We start from the raw sequence: 20,005 nt of genomic DNA on the forward strand, positions 1-20,005 counted from the left end.
GAACTATGACGCACTTTTTTCTAATTTAAAGATGGCAAGACAAAAAGACTTGCAACAATTTAAAAAATGTTGACTTCATCTTCCTGATCCAGAAATCTGTTCAAACCGGTGCGTTCCCACGAATAATCTCCATTTCAAGGAAACGACATTTCTGGACAAAGGAACTTGAAGAAGAAATCCAGAGACGGCTCCATTCATGTGGTCACTCACTTTTGCATCAATTTCTGCAAAGACAGTGAAGAGTGACAGCTTGTTCCCCGCTCCGGGGAGATCAAGGAGCCCAGCACTTAGAGGAAGATCAAACTTGACCTCTGGCTCTCACTCCATTACCCAACGCCAGTACTTCTACCGGTCTTTATGTGTGGCGTGAACACAGAAAATGCAATAAACTTCAAAATACAGACTTGTGAGGAAACGCACAGGCTTCAAAAAGGGACTCTGCCAGCATAAATACATTAACCTCTTTAGCCCTCAGTAGCATTGAACATAAATAAATACCCTTAAATAGTCAAATAAATACCCTTAAAAAGAAGACTTAAAGAAGGAAAAAAACCCACCCTACACACTACTCCTCCTCCGAGCAAGAAAAAGGAGACAAAAAGAATAGATGAGAGCACACTAGGATACGTGTCCTGAAACTGGCCCTTTGTTTTATTGGTCAAGTCACTGGATTAATACTGTTTTTTTAATGCATGGCCAAAAAAACTTAGTACCAGATACAATTGGGCAGGAATACTACAGTGTTGTTCTGCCTTCCAAAACGCCGTTTCCATTGCAATGCTGTTACTGCTCCCTCCACATCCGCGTTCGAGCAGTTGGGATTTTGCCCAGAGACGTTCAGGGTATGGTGCAGTTCTGCTGATGATTCTCCAGACAAATTGCTTTTTGAGTCCTACGACTTATTAAAAAAGACAAAAGATCTAGATCATTTAACCTGACCCAAACGGCAGTGCATTTCTGTTCCTCAAACATTCCCGAAGGAAAGCATCCAAAATCTATGGACTTCCACTCAAACTTTCATGCTCCAGATCAAATCCAGAATAAAGGAAGGATGAAGAATATCCCAATAGAGTTGGATTCCTTAAAAAGGGCCCATACTCCCACCGACCTTCCCTCAGAAGTCCACACATGACTTTCTTTTGCTGCCCAGAGATGCCAAGTCCCAAGACCTCAACGCTTTCATTTGTAATTCTACCATACACCTTGGGAACATCCAACAAGGCCCATCATCCCCAAGAATGGTGCTCCAAAACTTTACATTCAGAGCCGTAATCATCCTCTATAAATTACTGCCGTAAAACTTTTATGTGATGTATATCAGGTCAGAAAAAGGGCATTTGAATAGTTAACCAGACAGCTAAATCAGATGCACGTTAGAAATGACAGTGTGGTTAACGAAAAATAAAAACGGCAGCAGTTCCTTGGATGTCCTTCGGTTTATTATTATTAGTCAGGGATTATTCTGCACATCAAGGTTTATTTAACTTCAGAAAAATAGAAAAATAAAAATAAAACTTGTTCTCCCATGCCAGACTTGAACTTTTGATCGAAGCATGCCTTGAAGACAACTCTGCCCGTCTCTCATCCTCCTTCCATCAAAAGCCTGGCGATATCACAATGAATTTAAGCAGCGCCTTGCTGAGAAGTGTCAGCCTGTTGAAGCCAGCACCGTCATGGAGCTAATCCATTGTTTTCACTGGATTCTCCCCAACTTGTCTTTCTCACTAAAAATCAGAAAAAAACTTTACTATCTATCTCCCACTTTTGAGGTGTATTACGCTTTTATGTTGGCCTTCTGGCTTGCAAGACACATTCACCAGAACTGACTGCTTTCTAAAAGGTAAAACCAAGTAGATGGACTACGCCTGGGCTGTGCTGACTCTTGGCATTTATCGCATACTGCGGGGACCACGGTGCCATTGTAGATGTATTTGGCAGATGTATCACATACTGCCAAACACGGGTGCCATTATTCCTGCTCGGCAGCTCGCAGCAGCACGTTCAAGACCCTTCACACACAGTAACACATAGGTAAGCGCTACGGCCAGAAAGAGGGTACTATTCAGAAGCAGAAAAACCAGCAGTAACCCATAAATGAGGTGAGGATGTAACACAAAGCTGATGTCCTCTGTAATTGCCTAAACACTTAATAAAATCCTATTTCAAAAAGTTGTCTGAGTTTTGTTTTTAAAAATAGAGCAAAAGGAAAAAATAAAACGCATAGTACAGTATTTACAGGAACAATTTTGTGGCTATTGTATGAAGCTAGCCTTGCTGAAAGACTTTGCTCCAGTTTTGCAGAGGGAAAATTCACACTTTTGTGAAATTAAATAGGAACAACCAAAAGAGGGAAAAGCAACAACTCCCAACAGTCAGTACCACTGCTGCAACCTCTTGCTAACCCACAACATGAGCAAGGTCAGAGCGGTCGTACCTGCCTCGTTACCTTTCGGAAACCCCTCTGTGCTGTAGGACACGGATGGTAGCTCTGCAGATGGCACTCGCGCCCATGCTGCACCTCCCCGTCCCTGCTCACTGCCGAACCGGTCCCGAATCCGAGCACACCCAGCGTTACAGCAGGGCTGGGCAGGTGGAGCTCCGCTTTTCGGAATGATGCACAAACCTGAGGATCTTATCGCTGGGGTCATTAAAATTCCCACAGGCTTTTCTGAAGGAGTGGGGAAATTAATCACCATCTCCCGGCCACACTCCGACTGCGTAAGTACATCTGACCTCCTTAAACCCCCCAAACAAGTGGACGCTGTGTTCAGGTTACCCGGTTTCACTCTGCACCGTCCCTGTGCGTTCTTAGACAGTGCTAAACCTCCACCCGAAGCGGTAGCAGCCTTTTGGTGGTGGGCAGCATTTCCCCTTGCCTACAGTGAGTTTGGAACAAGCTTTTTTCTTTGGCAAAAGCAACGCCTTCTTTTTTTACACAAACAAGTAGCAATCAGTCCAAGCTGGGATGTTTGGACATAAGTCAAGTCCTGCTCAAAAATTTGAGCGTGATCAGAGCCAGTGCCTTTGTTCAGATACACCTCTCTATGAAAAGGCTACTATAAAGATTTTTTTTTTTTTTAAAGAAGGGAGCTGGCACTTTTATTAACCCTAGCCTTGTTTTTGCTTTTGCACAGGAAGCCGCAACTGGGAACACTGCACGAAGTCACAAGTTTAACGGAAAGGCTTAACACAAATCCAACGTAAGCTCAGAATAGCAGATAACGGAGACGCTAATGCAAGATAAGGAGAACAAGTGCTGGCTTTATAATGCACACAAGTGAAGTCAGTGCTAGTACCAAACTGTTCAGGTATATCTGTGAATAGGTGCACCTTTACATACTTACAGCAATTAAAGTTAATCGAACTGCATTGTCTTTCTCCCAGTACAAAGATGCCCAGATTTAAAATAAATACTCATGTATACAAATTTTCTCTCGTTAGAATCTTGTTAAAAGGATAAAAATCTAAGCAGACATTAATACCATTGCAGTAAGCACATTAAATCCTTTCCTTATAAAGGAGGAAAAGCACTCAAAAGGGGAGAATGCATTTCAGGAGAAAATGCGGAGGTTATGAAGCTTTGAATACAATACCCTTGCTATTTGCACACAGATTTGCAAAAACAGAAGCTATAATTATAATTGCAAATTACTACACCTGCTCCAGCCAAACTGGGCATTGCAGCTCGATCCGCGTGATAGCATCCAAGCGCTCGCCAGAGACGCAGCGCTCGCGTGTGAGCCCAACACCGACCGAACAACAGGGCTGCCTGTCGCCACTGCTGGCAAAGACGGAGGCTTCTGCATCCTCGTGCAGGCTGTGCCCATTTTTGAAGCACACACTGAACAAAATACCCTGTAATCCACTGCATCCCAAGACCCGTACGTGACATCTGTGCTACCAGACCTTCAAGACCTCTTTCCCCACCCCCCCCGTTGTATCTTTAATTCCCGCAGTTTTCTCCCCACAATGCGGGTTTTCAGGCGGACTGGACATATCACTAATGAAAACACACACTCATTTTGCATTTCCACCATACCTTTAATGCTGAGGTTTCAAAGGGAGGCAGCACTTCAGCTACCTCGCAGAGCACGAACGGCACTCACGTCACGTGTGGGCACCCTGCCATACTGCTGTATCTCCACGACTGCTCACTGTAACGACTTTAGACAGGCTTTTGGCTTTTATGCCGTTATATGCCAGCTGCAGGAGGACCAATGACAACAAATCCGTAATATGGGGAGAACATCCTTGACCTAGTCCAAGTCCAGGCACTGACTGTCCATCGACGCCTTTTGTGAATTATTTGAACTGGAACAGTAAACCTACCCATAACTGATGCCATGCACTGCATTTCTGCTCCACCAAGAGCTAAAAGCTTAGCTTAAGCACCACAGACTGAAATAGGAGGTAAGTCTCTTGGCCACACCAACAACATATGTTTGCCTTCTAATCGTGGCCAATGTTTTTCCAAACTATGGAAGACAAAGATCCGACTTCTTTGCTTTAAAACTAATATTGGAGGAAATTTCATTTAACTTAACTTTGGCAATGCATTAAGGCAACAGCCTTCATCAAGGAGAGCTCCACTCTTGCTAGCCACCCAGTCCAACTCGCCTTTTTCTGAGGAAAGTCTCTGCCTGCAAAAAGCATTTTTGTTTGTTTCCTTTTTATTAAGGCTAGGACAAAAGTCAGTCACAAGAGCTGTGGAGAAACAATTTGCTTAGGGAAAGGGTTTCCCAGTTTCTGCAAGACCAGCGTTCCCATTCCACCCACTTACATTCCTGTATTAAGAGAAAATAAAATCACATCCGCAGGCCGGTCATCGGTTACACAGGTCGGCATCCAGGCAACATGGCAAACAGCTGAAAGAAAATTACTTGCATGGAAAGGTCTTGTTTGAAGAAGTTATGCGCTCATTCCAGCACCACCATTTACATCAGTCCTTGGTAAGAAGTATTTTATCCCTTAAAATCATTTGCATAATTGCCGCAATCAAAGGCACTACTTTACAGTAATAACTTTAATGGCAGATTTTTCCTTAAACATTCTTTTTAAAAGGTACCTCCCAAGGTTGGTGCATCCACATGCCGGTAAAAATAAAGACAGGAGGTGACACTCAGGAAACACATGGTGCAGAGAAGGACCAGTTGCTTTTTGGTTTGTGCTTTGTTTATGGAAAATCACTTCATGATGCTCAAAATGCATCCCAGAACCTAAATCTTTGTCACTTAAACAGCAGGGTAGTTGGTACATTGGCAACTGCATGGTTTTTTTCTATTAATTTTGATATTTACTACCTGTAATCTTATTAGGGGGGAATCTGGCTTCTTTGCAGGCTATAACAAGGTCTTGTAAGTGAGAGTCTGTGTCTCACTCTTCAACTTGCCTTCCCTGATTATAGGTTAGCAATGAAAAACATAAAGCCTGACAAGTGCATTCAGTACATACATCAGTGACTCCCTGGGTGATGTATCATTACTTTGGGGATGTACCATTAACACATGGACAGTCATTTCAGCAGCCAGGCAACAAAGAAAACTACCAGCAAAACATTAAATACAGCTTATAAGTTTTGTATTATTTCATGCCTTCAGTTCAGTAGTTGCAGACATCTACAAACAGGCAAGCTACTGTGCCAAAAATATATAAATATAAAAAAAGAACTGGAAGTCCCTTCTCCAAAGACTCTGTGGTTTCAGAAGGAGACATAGCAGGAAGCCTGGACAAGCAGCCAGGCGCACGGACGGGAAGGGAATACGTACGAAGTGGATAGTGGCTCAGCACTTTTGAGGCATGGGACTCGCTACGGCAATTTGCTTACCAAGTAGGAGCTCTGGCCTGCTTTTCTCAGCTGCACAGAGATGTGAGCACAAAACACAAAGATAATGGCTACAGGGCTTCAGTAGCATTGTGAAGTTCATTTTTAAGTCGGGCAAGAACCACTGGCCCAGTTCTGAATATAAAACATGGACTTAGTGTAAATAAGTTAATATCCAACGGGAAGTTAGCAGCAGAAGCCAGCCGGGATTTCCACCCTCCAGCTCCTGTGTGCTATCCCGAGGTTTGTGTCCTCCAGATAACACAGCCTAATTTCAAACCCCGGGGTGCTCCGCCAATGCAGCTGCCTCACCGACTTGATGCTGGGATGCTCCTCATGGGAAGCTTAACCAGGGCCCCGGGAGCATCATGGCTTTGTCCAAGCGGGCTCCACGCCACATCTGGAGGGCAGCTCCTTCCCCGGGCGGCATCAGCAGAGGACTTTGGGGAAACACTTCCACTGAATTGAGGTTCTCAAACGAGTCAGGCCTGAGTGAAGGCACGTTGCCCTTTAATGCAGGTCTAATTACATTAAAACAAAATGCTTTCGCGAACATGGAGAAAGGCCGGGGAGAGAATCAGACAAGCTATAAATTAAAGCAGAGGATATGAATACCATGCAAGCTGCAGTGTTAGGGTTAACGTGGGTCTGGAAACAGTTTAGTGAAAACCTGGTGTGGCTAGGGGCCAGCTCCAAGTTTAGTTGCTTTGGGCTAATCGTTTCCTTCAGGCAGGCTACTCTAGCACACTAATAGGTTTTAATAAAAACTTCCAATTGGGCCAGTAAACCCCTCATTAAGCTGTTTTTAAAGCATGAATTTAAGAGCGGCGAGGGTAAAAGGTCACGAGGAGTATTTAATTCACAACGGCTGGCAAAAGGTGCTGTTGTGATTGAAAACACCAGAGTTCAAGTGTCCAGGGCCACATAAACATCCGACTCTGTCACTAGACCTGGTTAAGTGACAGCTTGAAAAATAGATTTAATAAGACAGAGAGAAAAGTTTCCCACTCTTACACGAGAAATAGGAACAGCAGATCACAATATTAGCCAGGAACAGGAACAGTCGGTAAGCAGCCCCGTCCCTCCCATCTCAGCGTGGGGGGAGGATGAATAAATAGCAGCCTATGGCCATCTGGGTGTTCAACCCCGCAGCGATTCCCAGGGGCTTGCTGGGACGCTCACGCCGCAGCTCCGCGGTCTCTTGCTGTGAACAGAACAAAGTTCCTCGGGAATGACACAGACCAACCCGTCCTCCACGTCCCGCTGCCAGTGTCTCTCCCACACGCCATCTGTACAGCGAGCTCCCGGAGTAACAAGTGCCACCGGGTGCTAGCATGATACTTACGTGCTGCCATGCGAAAAAGCAAACCTCTGCCAGTGAATTCTCTTGCACTTGGGCAACCTCACAACCACGCAGACGCTGCAGATGGGTCTGCAGGAATCGACGGGTTAGCTCTGGGCACAGTTCAGCCCAGACACATCCCCATCTCAGTACGCTTTTAAGCTAAGCTTTGGACCTGCACTAGTGAAGTTTGACCTTAGTCTTTTCAACTTACTCTCATTTTCTTTTGTGACTGCAGCGCTGCTCACTAGTATAGCGCAACTAATATGAAAACTTTGCCCCTTCCTTGGAAACATGCACTCACAAAGGAGAAACATCTCAATCTTGTACAGCAAAAGCCAGAACCCCAGCTGTGCACTCTAACATTTCATTTTATGTCAATGCACATCTAAAATTCAAGATCCCTGAAGACCTTTTAAAAGAAAATCCTCCTCGGAACAATTTGCATTGAAGTAAAGAGTGAGGATTTAGCAAGTAATGGAGAATTACATACGCTCGGCTCTCAACTTTTTATTCTACTTCTAATCAAAACACACTTCATCTTAAATTCTGAGATGATAGATGCAATACAAAATTTGGGGGCAGGCATGGGTATGAACTAAATTATTTGCTTATTCCATGTTTACAGATAATGGAAAAAAACTAGGAGTTTAATTCAACCTTCAGTGATTGTCTTCTCTCCATACCAAAATTAACGAGAAAGTTTACCGTAGGAGGAAAAAAAAAAAATCTCTTACTTTTAAAACATGATTCTAATTCTAGCCATACAGTTGGCCTGCAAAGAGTGCAGAAGCAAGGCGCTCTGGACCGATCCCCAAGGAAACATTTGCTTTGGCTCCAAATAGGACACTTTTGTGCATCAAGAATCAAATAAGATCAGCTGCTTCTCAATCCCTTCTGTTTAATGATCCCATTGATAGCCAAAAGGTAAACAGACACATTTCTGTCTTTTCTGCATGTTCCTTGCTGGGAATCCAGCTTGCTGCTCCAAGAGGTATCCGACAGCTATGGAGGCAACAACGTGGAGTCAGAATCTCCCTGGACAGTTGCATCATTTTCCCACACCACACCTGGAGTTCTACTCTACAGAGAGATGTGCCTGTCCATTACAACTCACGTGATCTTTGCAGCCTTTCTGCAGCTCTGCTTAGCTCTCCGCTGTTGTCTCATTCGACCAGTATCTCAGGACATACCTCGGGCTGTCAAACTGTCTTCTGAATATCTGGGGCTACTTAACACAATAATAAGGCAGAACAGAAGAAAGAGGACAAGAAAGCCTGTAAAAGAGCATCATCTTTTTCAAAGCCTCTGTTAGAACAGAGATAATAAATCTCTATATTAAGTCAGGCTTCCACTGAAAAAAAGAAGTCCTTGGAGGTATCTCAGCCAGAAGCATCATCAGGAACTACTGCTCTAGGAGAGCACACCCTGGCTCAGAAAGGGTCAGAAACAGCAAAGCTGTCAACACCACAAATCTGTTGAAGCAGCTTTGGTCTCATTCTAAGCAGGGACAAAAGATGTCCTGAATTTTAAAGAAGGATAAAATAACAAGTGGACCTTGCTGGTTCTTTCTAGTCCCAGCACCACAGCTGCAACCTTCAGAGAGAGGGAGACCTGCCATTTCTGGGGCTGAGCCAGGACCAAGGGTGCTGAGAGAGGCCAGCTGGCTCGTGGTGGCATGCACAAGTCACCAAGGCACCTAGAAAGGGGCTCGAACAGAGAGGGCCATGGAGGAAGGCCCTTGGGACAGCAAAGCTCAAGGAGGAGATTTAGGCTGAGGATGAAGTTGCCACGGAAGCTCAGCTCTCCAGGAGCTGCCTGGCTGCTGGCCCTGCCGGCGTGCTCCACCGAGGACAGGCAGCACATCCATCCATCCATCCATCCCCAAGACTCCCAGCAGCCTCAGCTCCAGCTAGGAAGCACCAAAGCAATCCAGCATACTCCAGCCAACAAGCAGTCCCACCAGAGTACAGTCCACGCTCAGCAACCAGAGCACTGCACTGCCAAAAGCAGGGAGGAAAAGGGGCCATCAAGTCGGGCGCTCCCGTCTCCTGGCAGGGAGCCTTGCACGCCTGAGCTGTGCCTATCCACGGGGAGGGACCCGATGTAAAACCGCTGCGCGCTCACTGAAACACGCCACGCTACATCTAAAGCCAAATTTATACCCGAATAACAATAAATAAAGCCAAGAAGTTATTACAGCTTGGCTAATTTCAGAACAGCACTAACCCACAGGCTGACGCCCGCTCCAGGACTTGCACTGCAGAGCACCTCTTCACCTTTCAAAGATAAATAGTCCAACGTGGCTGGTGCTTTGCACTGTGAAAGTTCTTGCACGGCTGTTTCATAGTTCATTCCCTGAAGTGAGGAGTGTTTTTAATAACTGTTACCTGACAGGAGCAAGAGCAAAGAGCAAAACCTGTGGCAATACCAGTTGATCCCATTTGGCCTAACAGCTTGTTGTTATTTCCAGACTCTGGAGTTCTTTAAAATTCATAGGGACAGCCTGCAGTTTTAATAGAGGCTACCAAAATCCATCCTAAGATGTATCAAAAAAAGCACACTTCCTGGAGGGGAATAGGAAACAGTCAGCATTTACAAAGATCTCTCCAGGAATTTTTTTTTTTTTTTTTTTTTTTTTAGATCTTGCTTTGAAGTAGATGCTACCAAAGAATAAGGCTTCCAGAGCTCAGCAATATTTAATGTACTTCTACCGCAATGGATGACAATGTTGTTGTTTCAGCTATATTATAACAAAAATATTGTGGTTTTCCTGTATTCTAACAAAAGTAACTCAAGATTTACATCTCATTCATCTTATTCAGAAGTAGCCCTTAAGCCAAAAACAAGGAAGGCAGAGACCCTACTGCGTACAAAGGACTTCAGTAATCCTCATAGGGTGGCTATCCAGTTGGGACATAAAGAAAGGCCAAAGAAAGATAAAACACCACTTGCGAAAAGCAGTTTTTCTACAGCTAGCAGTGAGAGTTTAACACACATACAGAAGGTGAGTAACTCGAGTTAAAACTAAGATGGGTGTCCTCACTAACCCAACAAAAGTCTGGATTCATATTGTAAAGTCCAGCTGGTTAAAATATCCAGATCCGAGGTGAAAGTATTATTTAAACCACACGGGAGTGGAAACAATTCTCCGTACTCCTCTGCTTCTCCACTTGGTGAAGCACCATCTCAGTGACCCCCCAGACACTAAAACAGTTCGTTCACTTACAACTGATTAAAACGATCAATTGGTAAACAAGGAGACATGCAATTCCCTGAAGGAGAAGGGGGAGGCATGCTTGGTCATTACTTTTGCAAGCCTCCATAATACACAGACACAAATGGACTTTAACTATTCTTGTGCCTTATATTAGAATAACCAAATTTCTATTTGTGACTGGCTACTGACAACTTGGGAATACGAATCCCCTTTTCATCCACGCAGTGATGAAGCATCCTTCTCCACCCACCCATCCAACAGCACGAGCACCAGGCTGAAAGGATGAGAAGACACGGCCAAACAGGCTGTTTTAAGACATTATGCCACGGCAGTACTTCCCAGAAAATCAGAAGCACACTAGCGGTTTTCCTCATATTTCCACAGAGAGAAACAGGTTTTCTACCGGGATTTCTAACTTTCTGTTTAGACTCCAGCTGTGGGTTGGAGTACTCAATGCTGAAAAAAACCCAACCTGTGCAAAGCACGAATCAACCTTCCACATCTCCAAGGGAGTAACGTCTGCACCACACACCAGTGGGAACGCAGATGACACGAGTAAGAGGTTCTTGACGTTCATACAAATCACCAGTGGAAAAGGAATTGGAATTTAGGAGGAACACGTTCCCTCCCAGGGGATGTCCTTCAGACCTCACTTTGCTTGGTTGCCTCATGCTTATTTAACTATTCGTCTTTAATGTCACCCTCCAAATGATGCTGTTGATACTTACACAACCCTTCCACCAAGTCTCCTTCAATCTCAATTTACAGAATTTACACCCGTTTTCCTTTCCTTAAGGGCATACAGGCAGAAAGAAAGTCAGTGAAAGGCAGAGAATAGAGACAATCGTAATTTAAACATTTGACAGAGAGGTAGAGAAAGCAAGCTAGAGTAATGTAAAAGCTACATACCCACAAATGCACCAATACATTATAACTGCAGATTTTTTCTCATTTTTATTCACTTACCAAAGGAATACCTGCAAAACAAAATGAAGAAAAAGCAAAAAAATTAAAATCTCAGTTGATCAGTTGTAGGAACCTATGTCTCCTAGTAGTTTTATTTCAAACTTCACACATTTTGAGTTTCAAAATGCATCTGTCAAGGAGTACGGCAACATGCCTGAACCATGTAACATGCAACTCAAAGGCACTAAATGGTAAATTGCTGCTACCTGGAAATGCAAGAAGAGCAAATTCCCTCATTTCTGGGCAAATTAAGCTGTTATTTAGCACTTCAAGCAATTGGCCACCCTTCTTTCAATAAAGACACTAAAGCAGCATGCCCAGCAGAGACAGCACAGTCCAAAATCACGACAGGCTTCACAAAGGGCTGCTCCTCACCTTCCCTCTGACTTGAGAAACTCCTCTGAGCGAGCAATCTAGTTGATAGCGCAGCTTAACCAGGTTCCACTACAAGATTATTCATTTATGGTTTCCAAAGCATGCTAAGCACTTCCCAGGCAAAAAGCAACAACTGAAGTTGTTAAAAACACAAAGCATAATGCATACTTCTGCGCTGATGAAGCCCACACTGCTGAAAAGCAAGAAATTACTTCTCGCTGGTGAGCTATTCATTGGGTTTTTTTCCCTTCGGAACACAGAAAAGTCTAGCACCATGCCATCTGCTAGTTGCGTGCTGTGTACTAGATGCTCACCAGCCCTCAGTGTCTCAGGAAACGCGATACACGCTTATCGCATCATTTGCATGTGAATTTTCGCCACACTCCAATGCATCCTTTAACTTGCTTTGTTAATTGGTCTTCTCATTGAAATTACAGTTAGCCTTACCTACAACATAGTGATTTTCTATAAGATTACCAGTTCCGATTAAAAGTAAAACCCAGCGGTTAACAAGTTTTAAGATGCTGTTCTCCAACAGACAGCTTCAACAGACAGTTTACTCCCATTATGGCTTCAATCCCACATCAGGGCTTTATTATTTGTATCTGCAGCATATTGCATTACACTAACCAAAAAAAAAAAAACCAACAAAAACCCAAAACCAAACAAAAACCAAACCAAAAAACCCAGAACCCCAAAACAAAAAAACACCTCAGACTTCTAAAGATTTTCAGAAAAATTTGCTCTTACTGAAAATATCCTGAATAGGTGAGCAGATTTCATACTCATACCATGTAGTTCGAATAGTTCTAAAATCCATCAATCTAAATATTTTACTACATATTTAACAACAATTTCATACAGGGCTACTGAGGTATAGAGAGCAATAACTTTAAAATGCACAATAAGTTTTAACTTTCTTAATAAAAGCGGCTCTTTATAAAGATATCTGTCATTAAGGGCAACCTAACTTTGCTATTCTCCACCACAGTTGTGGTGCAGTTAAACATAAACTTGTACGAATTATTCTTATTTCTTGGCAGAAGTTAAGAACCCCCTGAGGCTCATTTAAAACACACACACAGAGACACATGCAAAATGAGGAATTAATAAAATATTGTATTCTTCTGAACCACATTAAGTTTTCTGACGTGTGTCTGTTGCTGATTACATCAATCTAGGCTCCATAACTTGTCATGTGATGACAGGCAAACACTTGTGAATTTATTTCTCTGAAGAAGCCTGCGATACAAATGCCAAGGAAACCAAACCAAATGGCCCACTCCAAATACATAAAAGCAGCAGGGCTTCTTGCAGGGATTTTTTTATTTTTTATAGGTACAAACAGGCAGGTACCCAATTCCTGCAGACTTCAGGTTGTAGTCTGGAACCTAATTACCATTTTTCCTTTTCAAGGTCCTCTTCCTTGCTTATACGGAGTAAACAGAAGTGTTTATGAAAAAAACGTATTTTTTTTTTCCTACTGCCTGCCTTGCCATTTGAAACATTACCGACAGATAATGACAAGTAAAAACATGGATTTGATTTTGCGGGTTTGGGGTTTTTTGGCAAATTTCAACAGAGTAACTTTTGATCTGCACATTGTCAAAACCAGAAATTTTGCAAATTCAAAGTATATTCCATTCAGATTTTCTAAATCAAATTAAAATGTGATGTCATTTCTGTTTTCTGGTTGGAGAAACAATGTAATTAGCCATGACTTGTCATTAGAGGCAAACTTCATGTCACACTTAGAAAGACTGTAAGTATCAGCTGGGAATCATAAACATCATCAAATATTTGGGTTAAATTGTTTTCACCACATTGTCATGCTGATTAATTCTAGCTCAAGTATATTCCTGGAAAGCAAAAATTGATAGCAAAACATAGTTTAAACTACATCACTCCTGAAGAAAATACTTTCCGCTGTCAGTGCCCGTGGTGAAGGCAGCGTGGAGCCGAGCTGGGTTTGAAGACTCCGCTCTGCAAGAGCTTCCCCCGTCTCCAAACCACACGCGGGCACCACTGTGCAAACGAACAGGGAGCTCCCAAACCAACCCAGCAGAAAACACAGCCTTTTCTGTATAACAACTTTTTTTTTCTGCTTGCAAAGCATGCGGGATGATGGTTTCTATTTGCTCAAGGAGGAGGAAAAGCAGATCAGCCAGACTTGCCCAACAAATTTACATTCCTTCTCCGCTCACCTACCCCATAGCTACACAGATTATTTCATGCAAGAGTTGTCTGGGACAGGGACCCCTCTTATTAGTCTGTAAAACATGACAAAATTCTAAATAGAGTCTATTAAGAAATGGTACTAGAACATAGACAGGAACTCCTATCCTTACATCTATTGATGCTTACGAGGAAAATACATCTGTATTTATAATCCAAAGAAAAAAAAAACAACAGTCCTACCCACCATTCACATCCCAGCAGTGCCCAACACCACAAGATCCTTCCAACTAAACTCATTTCCACAGGCAGGATAATTCCCTGCTGCATCCCTAATCTACAGCTGGTGTTAACAGCTTCTCTCACTGTTCTCCATGGAGAACATCCTCTACAGAAAGTGAACCCAGATGTCAACTTTCATCTCCATTATGAATCTCTCTCATTCTCTGGGCTGTATAACTTGGGATGGGGGAAAAGGTATTTGGGTAGTACAGACACATTTTCTATTCTCCATCAGGATACGGCTCCAAAATCTGCTGTAACGAGGTTTCCACAGCAGCACCTCTGCACAATGGAAACCAGGCAGAAGCTACACTGTGAGGTATCCCTTCCCTGTGAAGGATGGAAATGGGACATATTAACTGCCCCGGTCTTCCCTCCAGTACCCAGCCAGGGAGAGGAGGAAGCAGGGGATCATCTCCCCAGGAGACAGCAGCAGCCTCAGACCACAACGGTCAATCAAATGGACACACAACTGGCAGGGTGAAGAGCTTCCTTCCAAGATTTCAGTAACAGGGAAAGTTGATGCTGCCTACCATAAATCCAGGCATTGCATTAGGGGAGAAAAAAGGGCTAAGCCATGAAAGTATAGAAAATGTGGAAAATCCAGCTGCCCCAAGACAGGACTGACTGTGGGAATCACCTCTGACAGACTCCTGTCTAAGCAGTGATGGAGACCCCACCTCCCTCTCCAGGTACTCAGCCCAGTGTTCCTCCATATGTACATTTAGAAGGCTTTTCCTTATGTCTAACCTGTATCTTCCTTTCCACCATGTAAACCACCAGCTTCTTGTCCTATCCACGCAGAGACAGCGAACACAGAGAACAGCTAATTTCCATCCTCTCTGCTGCTTTCAGGCACTTGAGGATCTTTGTCTCCTTTCCCAGTTTTCCTTTTTCTCAACTAATCAAACGCAGGTCCTTCAGCTTTTCACCACAACAGGCCACTTTCTTCCCTGCCGCCGAAGCTCGTGCCTCTTCTCTGCCCGGCGTGGGGCCGTAGCCACTTCCAGCGCAATGTGACAACCAGATCCGAGATGCTGGCTGACACCTCCCAGCTCCGAGAAGTGGAAAACCTCATCCACTGCTGTCTTGCACATGACGCTCCTAAAAGTTACTGGTTTACGTGCCTAAAAGCTCGTTTGGTGAGCCACACTATACCAACCAAATTAAAGCTGTAAACACTTCAGGACAAAAAAACCCATCTTTTCAATGTATATATATGTACGGTACCTGGCACCTGGGGATCCACTTCCTCAGTGCGCTGCCTCAAAACAAAGAAGCCAGTTGGCAAACATCACTTGCAAGAGACTGAGAGTCCATCAAAATGAGATGACAGAATTAGTCTAGTGCACCATTAATTTCAGAACATCATTAACTTAAAAGTGTGGGGGTACGAAACATTTTTGACAGCTGGTTTCAGTTGCTGCCAAGCCTTCAGTATTGCACAGCGGTCGTGGGGGGAGGAAATAAGCTGGAATGGTAGTAAATGAAACCACTCGTCTGGTTTCTGGATTCACTTTATTGTGGTCACAGATCTCTTTAAAAACTGGGATTCTGCGCTCTGTAATTACAACATCCACATTTAAATGGAAGGAACAGGGATAACATTAAAAAAAGAGTGCTCAAGGATGAGGTTTACTCCTTGGTTCGCACATGGCGCTGGGAAAGGTGCCTGAGCAGAGCTGGAGCCAACCAGCTGATGAGGAATGGGACGGCCACCCTCCTGGAGCCACGCCGGGTGCTCACACCCGCGCCCACCCCACGCAGCCACGACGCGGTCGGGCACTGCCGCACGGCTCTCCCCACGGCCGAGCAAGCGGCAGCTCCCAGGCGGCAAGCCATCGAAGCACCACTTTATTTTCCCCTTGCGAGGCAGGGAACCAGGCTTGGTTAAGAGACCAAATGCGAATTACCCAGCTAAGCCCCGGCACTCGCCAACTGTTCTGTCCGTGCTCATTTCCAAAGCTAAAAATTATTACAAGCCCTGGCTTATGCGACTGCAAAATTTGCCAAACTCAAGTGAAGTTTGCTTTGGTTAAATCCTTCAAGTGCCAAAACCAGATGCTGAAATGGCAGCCTCGGGAACCCTACTCTGAGCTGCTCCTTAAGCCGAACGGTGAGTCCAAGGCAGGAAAGGTGAGAACGGGAGCCGGCAGCAGGAAGGCGACCGCAGCAGCACCGCAGCTCCTCCACCCCGCTTTGCCCTGCCAGAGCCTGGCAGGAGCTGCGCCAGGCTGCCCGACCTGCCGAAATCGCTGCATTTCCCTAGGCAGAAATAAGGTTGAAAAGCATATGCGTGGCAAGTGGAAACAGAAACTGATGGAAAATAAAGGGGTCAGCATCAGCCTGAACACGCTCAAGCCCTAGAACAAGAAGTCAGTCTCACTGCGGTGTTTGGTGTGCGTGCGTGCACGGGGAGGCAGCACGAAACGAGCGCTGCAATCCTGCTTTTTCACGACCAGCAGCAGAAAGGTTTTCTATTTCTGCTGCCAGCATGCTGGCAGGTAAAATCCCAGGAAAACTGCATGTCAGTAATTCCATTCCTTGATTAGAGGGGAAAAAAAAAAAAAAGAGAATCATTTAATTGCATTAATGAATCTCTCTCCAAAGGTTGGCCCCCCACTGCCAACCATTCTGCAGACTGAGTACGATTCCCCATTAAATGAAGAAGTCTGCAGCAAGGCTATGGGTTTCAGTGAAAGCATGGTCATTTCCTCTACACCAAGTTCATAAAGACATGAGTTATTCTAATGCAAGTTTCCACCTACTTTCTACCCCAGACCCTTCCCCCAAGAGAGCTTGCTTGTTTTTGCAGTCGCTTGCCTCCCCTTCTCCAGGACAGAGCTGCTGTTTACCCAGACAGACCTGAAACATTTCTCCAGTAACGCAGCTCAGCCCTGCAAATAACTCTGGCTGTGCAGTAACCCCAGCCCAGTGATGAGCCGGCACCACTGGTAGCAAACGCTGTTCTCAAGAATAAGTTTCTGGATTAAGACCCTTAGGGAAGTTAGTAAACACAGATCCCACCACGGCTTGGACCCTTCCCTAACCCCTGATTGCTTTTCGGCTGTACCAATCACTGTATTAACATTCTTTCCAACCACAGCTTTTTGAGAAGTTAGATGAGTTAAACAACATGAACGTGTGCTGGACCAGACTGGGTGCATGAAGCTATCCGGCAAGTTACAGTTCAAAAAAAAAAAACCAAGCCATTATTCATTCTTTTCCTAAATCTTTCAGCTGTGGAATCAATACCCAAGTCTACATACTGAATACAGCTGGCAATTAGATGTGCCAGATAATAAGCAATTAAAAAATATTTGTCTCAGTCTCTGGCAAAGCCCTGTGGTACATCAGACACTGCACAGCCACGCCACTAACCACATAATCTTCTGATAATTTCTTTGCTCTCATTTTCTCATCGGCCGTGATTTGCAGAAGTGATTGGAATCTAGAGACAGTTTATGCAAAGGAAACAGTGGGGTGTTATTAACTGTCTATAGAGTATACGCAGCTCCCTGTGCGACGGCTTTACCCCATATCCCATTCCAATTGCCGCTGACGTTTTAACATGGTCTTCTCATGAAATCAAGTTAGGGGCAGGGGAAGCAGGAAGGAGGTGAAAGAATATTGCTACGTGCCTTTTGCTGACATTTGTTGTGCTATCAAAGCATTACGCTCTACGATGTTAAGTCATTTTGTCAGGCTTTCTGCAAAGCGAAGCAGCAGACACACACCACTGCTTTTCTATGTTTTCTTAATACTAGATACAGGTAACAGTCCTGACATTTAGACAGAAGCTATTACTGGGATTAACGTGATAAAAGGTTATGAACCAGGACTCAGAAGGCAATTCCACAGTACACATTTAACAGACAGAGCACGTGTTGGGGCAGAAGGAGCTGGCTGGCAATGGGATGCTCGTGGGAGCAGCAGCAGACAGCACCCGAACACCCGGGGCACGCTGCGGTACGGACAGAACGCTACAGCCCCTGCACGCACCTTAAGGGGACCCTCGGCACAATACTGTTTTCTACTGTAGACAAAGACATGATCTCTTCTACATACAGTGAATAAATTTTTATAGATCTCTGGCTATCTTACAGCAGATTTAAATGAAAAACTATCCTCCAAAGGTGCTATTATTAAGTGAAGCGAAGCCAGGAATTACAAGTCAAAACAATACATGCAACCAATCAATGTAAAATATTTAAATTCCTCTTTAGTTTCCCTCTTTTTAAACCTATTTAAGTTCCTACAAGTATTCACATTATGCAGATGACATTAATCTTAGAGGCACTACTTGCTACCAGATGAACAGCCTCAGCAGTAACGCTGCAATCTCCATGCTGCAGCTGCTCAAAAAACCCCAGCACACCATTTTACCAAAGCCTCTTCTCTTGTTTTTCATATCATGTTTCAATGGCAAGTTAGACTTGCCGCAGGTCAGATCTTCTCCAGGAATATATTCACAGAAGCAGGCAGCGACCAGACCCAGTGCAGCCCGAGACCCCACCGAAGCATCCCTTGACAGCCCTTAAGGCTTTTGGCAGCTCCTCTTCTACTGACAGCTCACGCAGATCTTCTCAAATTCATGTCATAGCCAGACCTGGCTTCTTAATCAGGTTCATCTCTGCCTGCCTTTTCAGTCCACACCACTCTCACGGACTAATGCATGGTTTTTGGAGTAGACGTGGGCAGGAGCACACTCAAACTTCCTTGGACATCCTATGGCAACTGCATTCTTTGCTCCTACTCGCCCCTTTAAAAAACCCAGCCAAAATTAATGGCATACAAGCCATTGCCACCTGCATTTAACTCAACTGCCTCAACCAAGACAAGTAACCTCATGCTGCAGAGCACACATTTACAGGTCTTGGGGACTAAGGAAGGCCAGCCAGCCACGGCATCACCCTCCTCCTTCCCAGCCATGCCGAATGCCAGGCGAGTAGATGGCAAGAGGCTGGCCCCCCTCAAGGACTGCTGCTAAACCAAAAGCCAGCCTAGGGCAGGGAGGGGAAGCCTTACACATGCCGAGGGCGGGGGGGGGGGGAACACTAAATTATTCATTTCTGACATCAGCCATGATTAAATTTTAATCTCTCAAAGAAAAATATGGTTCTCATTAGCCTCATTAGTTCCCAGTTGTACTGCAAGGCAACAGTGTCACATGGTATTAATCTTTGTTTTCAGTAATATGTCCTATCAACTGCTCACGGCTGCTCACAGCATTCTTTGAAACCGATCTGCTTCCTCTCTTCTGTGCGAGTAGGAAGTGCCAAAAAGCAGCTCCCTCGACAGGAAGGATGACCCCCTGAGATCCTTCAACTTTTGGTTTACATTTCTAGAGATAATCTTTTCTTTCTGGGGAAAGAGGGAGGGGAGTTTGGAGTAAAAGGGATGCGAGGCCGCGATCCACAATAACAAAGAAATTCCTGAGGTTTATTGCCAAGGCCAGGGCCAGATAAAGGAATAAGATATTCTAAGTTTTCTTGTTGTTGTTGTCATTGGGATATTTTGGAGAGCTAGAAAAATAAAGCCAGGTTGCAAAAAGGGTTCTTTGCAAGCGGGTTATTTGCAAAGCCCCTAGCAAACTTCAGATGACTCCAATTTAGCATACGCATCAAGGTGATATTTGTTAATGCGATTCCTCTAAAATCCTAGATACTTTTTTTTTTAAATACACAAAATTGTACACTGGATTCAGCCACAACATTAATTTTTGCTTGCACTTCAAACTTTAATATCTGTAAAGCTGATATCAATTAAGTCTTACAGTCCCTCAGTACAAGCTTGTATTACTTCCAGACAGGCAGATAAAGCA

General features: G+C 44.3%; 1 protein-coding gene across 2 annotated transcripts in view; it reads right to left on the minus strand.

Annotated features, from left to right (window-relative positions):
- LMF1 (lipase maturation factor 1) overlaps positions 1–20,005 on the minus strand; it is a 207,288-nt gene that overhangs the window by 170,308 nt on the left and 16,975 nt on the right. Inside the window, exon 3 of one of the 2 annotated variants that reach the window (XM_072878190.1) lies at positions 11,350–11,360. The exons of the other annotated variant lie outside the window; for it this stretch is intronic. Within the exon in view, the coding sequence (XP_072734291.1) occupies positions 11,350–11,360 (11 nt within the window). The remainder of the gene's footprint in view (positions 1–11,349; positions 11,361–20,005) is intronic. 2 annotated transcript variants of the gene reach the window in all.

This window comes from Ciconia boyciana, chromosome 13 (assembly GCF_034638445.1).
Source record: "Ciconia boyciana chromosome 13, ASM3463844v1, whole genome shotgun sequence".
Classification (NCBI taxonomy): Eukaryota; Metazoa; Chordata; class Aves; order Ciconiiformes; family Ciconiidae; genus Ciconia; species Ciconia boyciana.